The 7,410-nt window shown below is 41.0% G+C and overlaps 2 protein-coding genes across 11 annotated transcripts in view; one reads left to right on the top strand and one right to left on the bottom strand.

Annotated features, from left to right (window-relative positions):
* Cspp1 (centrosome and spindle pole associated protein 1) overlaps positions 1–1,661 on the bottom strand; it is a 105,691-nt gene extending 104,030 nt beyond the window's left edge. For 6 of the 9 annotated variants that reach the window (XM_005392127.2, XM_005392131.2, XM_005392128.2 and 3 more), the window contains exon 1: positions 1,550–1,659. In XM_005392127.2, coding sequence (XP_005392184.1) covers positions 1,550–1,659 — 110 coding nt within the window. Of the gene's footprint in view, positions 1–1,549 lie in introns of all 9 variants that reach the window. The other 3 variants (XM_013518154.1, XM_013518153.1, XR_262258.2) reach the window with 2 other exon arrangements.
* Positions 1,662–1,932: 271 nt separating this feature from the next.
* The window catches only part of Cops5 (COP9 signalosome subunit 5), a 16,234-nt gene continuing 10,756 nt past the window's right edge, over positions 1,933–7,410 (top strand). The window contains exons 1-4 of one of the 2 annotated variants that reach the window (XM_005392123.2): positions 1,933–2,235; positions 4,735–4,969; positions 5,811–5,939; positions 6,547–6,612. In XM_005392123.2, coding sequence (XP_005392180.1) covers positions 2,093–2,235; positions 4,735–4,969; positions 5,811–5,939; positions 6,547–6,612 — 573 coding nt within the window. In that variant the 5' untranslated portion in view covers positions 1,933–2,092. Of the gene's footprint in view, positions 2,244–4,734; positions 4,970–5,810; positions 5,940–6,546; positions 6,613–7,410 lie in introns of both variants that reach the window. The other variant, XM_005392125.2, reaches the window with a different exon arrangement.

A 7,410-nucleotide genomic window follows, 5' to 3' on the forward strand; every position in this document is an offset into this window, starting at 1 on the left:
GAGCGGCCGGAGAGCCGCGCGGCAGAGAGCGCCCCCAGCCGCCCCGGAGGCCGCGCTGCAGCCCCGCCGCTCGCAGGGCTCGCCCGCTCAGCCACCTAGTTCCTCCGCAGCGCTCAGACCGTTCGATCTCGGGAGCCCCGGCTAAGGGGAAGGCGTGGCATATTTCTCCAAGGCATTACTGCTAGCCCAGGAGTCTGGTGAACGTTGTGTCTTGGGCTTTCATTACAGCGTCAACGTTTTATTCGGTTTCAACTACAGTGGCCATATGCTACCAGTAGAAAAGTGGTATCTAGCTTCCTAGGAGTTTAACTGTTATTACTAATATATTCGAAGGACCCTAAGTTATCCTAACTTCCACTCTAAGACTGGCTTTGGCTTTCTCTCTCTCCCTCCCTCCCTCTTGAATTGAGCCACATCTCCAGCTCATTATATTTTTCATTTTGAGACAACGTCTTGCTAAGTTGCTAAACTGTCCACTCTGGGCTCCAACTTAGGATTCTTCTGCATCAGCCTCCCAGACATGTACCATCACTCCTGATCTCTCCCATAAGGTGGTTTTAAAGGAGAATAATCTCCAAATGAAATAAATGTATAAACCAGACGCTGTTGTGGATAGTCGTTAATTCTCCTTCTGCCTTTAACTACGTGATGCACCATACCCTCGAAATCAAAGACACAACACAAAAGTTATAATGAAAAGGAAAATTTCCACGTAAACAAATTCATTACTGCAAAGCAAGTAATCGGTTATAAAAGCAACTACAGGGCTTTAGAGACACCACAGAAGATATAGTTACAGAGAAAAGTTCAGAAAAGATGCACGGTAGAGATCTCTTACTGCGCTTTTAAAAATCAGTAGGAGCTCCCTGCGGAAATGTCAGAGATGAGCATTACCAGCAATGCTGAACACATCCCTGCCTTGCTAAGCCAGTACTGTACCGGCATTGATGGAATAAAATGCTCCCGGAAGGACTAAAGAGATGACAACGAAGCCCGTAGAGACCAGTTCATGAAGAACTGTGAGGCTTCCCCTAACCCCAGCATAATTGCTATTAAATATTTATCGTCATTACGGATAAAATAATGAACACAGACTTGGTCCGTGTCTTGAAACTTAGAATCTAGTACGGAAGGAGAGGTGGGACAGACCAATCATGCAAACTAATACACGAAGCAACGAAACACCGTATTAACTGTCAGAAGAAACGTGTTGCTGGAATTAATTCTACATTAATTAACTGCAAAGGCCGTTCACAGGAGTATGCTGAAGACTGAACTTGAACCTATTTATAAAACGGAGTATTGGACATTTTCAGAACAATAATTCATAACATATATAGATGTTAACTTTATGAATACGTCAAAGTTATGACCTCAGCAAGCCACGCGTGCTCACTGCGTCCTCGCAATACTAGTGAAAGCCCATGTACCGGTAGGAGCGAAGTACCGAACCACCACGAGTCCGCGAGGATTTACCCGTGTGCAATCATCTTAAAATAGATGGCATGTTTATCTTTCTCTCCAAAACTCAAAGCCCAGAACTACTTACATCTCAGTTTTTCCCAAGACATCCTTACTATGCAGTCTTTCAAGGTACTTTCTCAGGTACCTACACCCACACAAAAACACTTTTTTCCTACTCTGAGGCTCCACCCACATCTAACATGGCGGAATCCGAGCCTGCGCAGTACTAACAGAGACGCCCAATTCCAGTTTCTGGCATAGTGTTAGCAAGCCCTTCTTCCGGAACGGAAGGCTATACCATTACCATACCGAATCGTCGTGTTTGTCCTAATTCGCACATAAACTTTTCCAAGGCAGCATGTTCTCACTTCATCCACAAGGCTATTATTATTCGCTCCCCAATTTATTAGAGTAATGGATTTTTATAGCTCTTACTGAAGAGCCCCTGCCACGCACGCCTGAATGGTTTGAACCAGCTCTACTTCCGGTTCTAGGTGTCATGGCTGCCTCTAGAGTGTAGTAGAGTTTGCACCCGTGGTGAGGAAGGTCTGAGGCCCACATCCCAAGATCTAGCGAAGTAAAGTTGTGTCTTGGTTGTGGAGGCGACAGCTTCTCCGATTCCTCGGCGATGGCGGCGTCCGGGAGCGGTATGGCTCAGAAAACCTGGGAACTGGCCAACAACATGCAGGAAGCCCAGAGTATCGATGAAATCTACAAATACGACAAAAAACAGCAGCAAGAAATCCTGGCAGCGAAGCCCTGGACTAAGGAGTGAGGAGGTCCCTGGCGAGACGCTGGGGAGGGAAGGGATGGCGGGAGTTTAAGAGACCCAGGGGTAGGACGAGTTGAAGCGGGTGGAGAGCGAGCGTCTCTTCCCCGGAGGGAAGGGGGAAGCATATGTGCGTGGGAGACTTTGATCTCCCTCAGCCCTTCCCCTGGGGCCTGCTCTGACTCCCCTTTTTGTCTCTCTAACCCATTTGCCCGTGGAGGATGTGAAAGGAGAGCAAGCGTTGACTTAAGTTGTCACTCCTCAACATCACTGTTGCCATGTATGCTACCTGGTCTGCCTTGGACCCGTGTGGATATGTACCTTGGTGGGGCCTTCAGCTGGTCACAAGCTGGGGGTTGTAACTGCTTTCAGAAACCGAATCAACAGGCCAAGGGTCTTGAAAATAGCTAGGAGGCATCTTTTAGAAATCTACGATCTTTTTTATTGCTCGTAATTACAGGCACTTCAAGGCTCTACCCCGTCTCTAAAATGTTACTCCACCAGTGCACATAAGCTAGAAGTTATAAATATAGAGCTTAAGGCTCTTCCTACCTTTTTTAAAATCCAAGTATCCCCGAGAGTGATAAGGCTAGGGTTGTTTACCCATAACGTTATTTTTTTCCTGAGAAAGATTTTATTACGGATGAGTACAAAACCACAGTAATGGAAAAAGAGCTGTTGTCAACAAGACAACATACCTCCTCTGCCTCAGTTTTATTTGTTTATTTTGGTTTTGTTTTTTGAAACAGCGTCTCACGGGGGCTGGGGATTTAGCTCAGCGGCAAAGCGCCTGCCTGGCAAGCGCAAGGTCGTGAGTTCGGTTCCCGGTACCGGAGAAAAACCAAAACCAAAAAAAAAAAAAGAAACAGCGTCTCACTATGTAATCCCAGCTGGCCTTGAACTCTCAGCAATCCTCCTGCCTCAGCCTCCCATGTGCTGGGATTACAGGCATGCACCACTACGCGCAGCTATTTGCCTCCGTTTTTAACAAGGCTGGCTTTAATTGTCGGTATTCAGTTTTAGCGAATTAATTATTAAGTTCTTAATGTGGGGAGGCGGCGCTGAGCTAGAGATTCTCACATTAATCATGACAAATGACAACCCAGTACTGTATTTTCATTGTCTTGTTTAATTAGTACTCTTACAGTACATGTAAAATTTATCTGTAAAGCACAAAGAAAACCCACCTAATGGGTAATATCATGAAGATTAGATGAGATAATACAGCCGGGTGTGGTGTCGCAGGCCTGTAACCCCAGCACTAGGGAGGATGAGGCAGGAGGATGGTTGCGAGTTCGAGACCACCCTGGGCTACAAAGTGAGATCAAGCCCAGCCTGAACTGCATAGGGAGACCCTGTCTCAAAAAGACAAAAAAAAAAAAAGTTGAGGTAATATGTAAGAAGGGTCTAAAATGTGTGTAATGGAGCACAATAATGTTTTATCTTTTTTCTTTTCTGCACTAAATAAGAGAGCCAAGACTTCATGCCATTACTTCCAAGACCAAGTGTCCCTGTCTTTCAGCTTGTACTTGAAATCTGCCAAAGGTTGAGAATTAAACTTAGTTGTTTTCTGTGGGCAGGCATTTATGGAGGCTTCTCAGAGACCCTGACTAACCACATTACACAGCCTGCTTAGTTGTCTGGTTAATTCTGGATCAGGCTGTGCATTTTAGGTTCATGCAGTCTATTAAATATTTGGAAGCTTATCAGCTTGCCTCCAGTCTTCAAGTAAGTGTAACTTTCTCAGGCAGCATCAGTGATAACAACATGTAATTTTATTCAGGAATTTAATCACTTCCAATGATAACATACTCTAGAACAGTGATCATGGGGATCATTACAGTTACGTGTTATTTTGAGGCTGATAACAGAAAGGGAAGCCAAACCCTTCAACGCACTGTTCTTTTGAGAGCACCATAAGAAACAGGTTATTAATGCTAATAACAGCACTTGTTAATGTTCTATTACATATCAGGCACTAAGCTAAGCACTTCATATGCGTTATTTATGTTATTTCATCCTAATGACAAGTATGACATTTCCTATTTACAGATTAAAAACTCTGAGGCATAGACATTAAGTGGTTGTACCGCCATCACAGTTGGGGAGTAGCAGATTCAGTCCTGTGCATCAGATTGATGACCATTAGGCTAGAAGTAGGCCTCAGAAGGTTTAGGTACAAACCAATCAGAGTCAAAATCAGATGTGGTGATTTTAGATTAATGGAGGAAAAGCCTATTAAACTGATAATGTTATTCCCTCATTTGAGTAATTTCAGGTTTGTCCCTTCCTCCAATGGGGAATACTTCACAGGACTATCACATGTTTATTATTTCCAAGGCCTATAGGAACTCTTTCTACTTCCTTTTTCTAATTTCATAGTTTATGCGCCCATTCCATCCCAGCACATCCCTTCAGTACTCAGTACATTCACAAAAACTGTCTTTTGAAATTGCACTTTATATAAGAAATTTAATTACACCATAATTTTTTTTTTGTAGTCACCATTACTTTAAGTACTGTAAAATCTCAGCACTGGCTCTGTTGAAAATGGTGATGCATGCCAGATCAGGAGGCAACTTGGAAGTGATGGGTTTGATGCTTGGAAAGGTGGATGGTGAAACCATGATCATTATGGACAGTTTTGCTCTGCCTGTAGAGGGCACGGAAACCCGAGTAAATGCTCAAGCTGCTGCATATGAGTACATGGCTGCATACATAGAAAATGCCAAGCAGGTAAAGATGCTGTTCCTTAAGTTTAGTAGTGGCAACTTACAGTCTCAAAGTGATTTGTGAGTTTCTGAACTTAAAACTATTCTCTTCACAGTAAATGTTCTATTTAAAATTTAACACTTTCTATGTAAAATAGGAGAGAAAAACCTGATAAGATTAGGAGCATAGATTTGTTTTCCAGCTACATTCTCACGCTATCAGATATATTTTGAAAATGGGGCCGGAGAGCTGGACTGCATGCTTAGCATGTTGGAGGCCCTGAGTTCAGTACTTCCAGCACCAGAAAGTGAAATCCACATCAGAAGTTTAGGAACAATATTCTGTAAAACCAGTTAAACAAATTATAATGCATCTGTTAATGGACTGCTAAGGCAACCTTAAAAAAAAAAAAGGTCGCTTTCTGCATTTACTGGAATACTTAAATGTCTCAAACTCCAGAATCATTTGAGTAAAAATGCAAAGTATAAAATGTATATTGGTATTCTATATATATATGGCATTCTATTTTGTGTGTGTATTCATTAATCTACATAAATACAAAGAATATCTCTGTAAGGGTAAGTAAGTAGTTGACTATAGGAGTAACATCTTGGCTGAGAAACTAGGTACTTGAGGAGAAAGAGATGAGAAGGAGAACTCAATAACATTTTGTTCTTGTACTCTCTGAATTATGTACTTTGTATATATATTAACTGTTTTTAAAATCCTTTTTTTTTTTACTTGAAGCCGGGATGTACTATGAGCTCTACACACTGTAATTTTGCCATAATGCTATGTAAAACAGATAGATGATAAGTGTCTCTGGGATCAAATAGGAACTTCAGACTCTGTCTTCATGTGTTAGGTTGGCCGCCTTGAGAATGCAATTGGCTGGTACCACAGCCACCCTGGTTATGGCTGCTGGCTTTCTGGGATTGACGTCAGCACACAGATGCTGAACCAGCAGTTCCAGGAACCTTTTGTAGCAGTCGTGGTGAGTACTTTTAAAACCAGTTTTAAGTTCTTTAAGATTTGCGAAGGCGAATGTACAGAGAAATCAGAGCACCATGGTTTAAATCTGAATCCCACCTCTTAGAAGCCAGGACATTGAGCAGCTTACTTACCCTCTCTGCATCTCACACCTAACCCTAATCTACCCCCATAATAAGGTAATCCCAGCACGTAGGTCTCACACCCAATTCTCCATAGGCATTCAGTGTTGAATGCACCGAGCAAGTAGGAATTACTAGAGCAGCTCCTGTTATGCCCAGAGTGTTTTAGAAGCAACTCAGGTTTTGAGGAAAGTAGAAATTACTGATTTCTCAAAACAAAAAAGCTTTTAAAAAGATGAACAGATCTTCAGGTGATATTCTTAAATGATATAACTAAATGTAATCTCTAAATTAACTGTGAGGAACTTTTGTATTTACCAGTTTCATAGAACTTTTATTGTTTTTTGTTTTGGTTATTTTTTTCTTATTGTTTGGTTATTGTGTGTGTATATGCTGTTACATGTACATATGTATTTCTAGGTTTGGAATGTTTGCATAAATGGAGACAATGATTTATATTGACAGATACTAAATATATTTTTCTTGTAGATTGATCCAACAAGAACAATATCTGCAGGGAAAGTGAACCTTGGGGCTTTTAGAACATACCCAAAGGTGATTTTTTAATTTTAAGTCTTTATAATTTTTTAAACTCCACCTACCTACTCCTCCCTTTTGCTCTTGCTGCTTTTGCCGTCTTCCGCCACCATGAACTGTTGCCCTCTGCCATGTGCCACTCTGCCTTGGAGCCAGCCAAATACAGACTGAAACCTCCACAGACTGTGAGCTAAATAAACCTTTCCTTCCTTCAACAACAACAACAAAAAAATTAACTCCAAATTTCTTACTTAGTTTTGTTTTTTGGGTTTTAATTTTAAAGAAGAAAAACACAGTACAGAATTTTAAAACAAGATGATAGGAAATTAACAATGGTTATTGTATTGCATTTATCTTCAAAGTTATTGCATATTATCTTCAAAGTAGTTGCTCAGATATATTACTTATTTTGAAAGATAATGCTATGGTTAGTATCTTTTTAGTCTTCAAACAATTTAATAATATTTATAAAATAGCAAGTGACTACAAACTATCTCTAACAAAAAGTACACTTATACAGAGTCCACCAAAAAAATGTATAGGGAACGAAAAACTTGTATAAATATTTTAACAGTAAACTTATTGAGATATCATAACATTCATACAAGTTACCTTTAGCCTCTATGATTACAAGAGGTGCTCAAAGCAGTGACAGTTAGCTTCCAGACATTTATTAGTATGGTGAACTACTGAAGTGTGCATGTATATTTTTTGGCAGATGCTATATTGTTAATTTTATGAGAAAAGCAGCCCTTATTTCTTAATAAGTATTTAATAAGCAGTAACTTTCTTATAAGAATGCCCATGTCGCCAGGC

Source organism: Chinchilla lanigera, unplaced genomic scaffold (assembly GCF_000276665.1).
Source record: "Chinchilla lanigera isolate Chin_1 unplaced genomic scaffold, ChiLan1.0 scaffold00043, whole genome shotgun sequence".
NCBI lineage: Eukaryota > Metazoa > Chordata > Mammalia > Rodentia > Chinchillidae > Chinchilla > Chinchilla lanigera.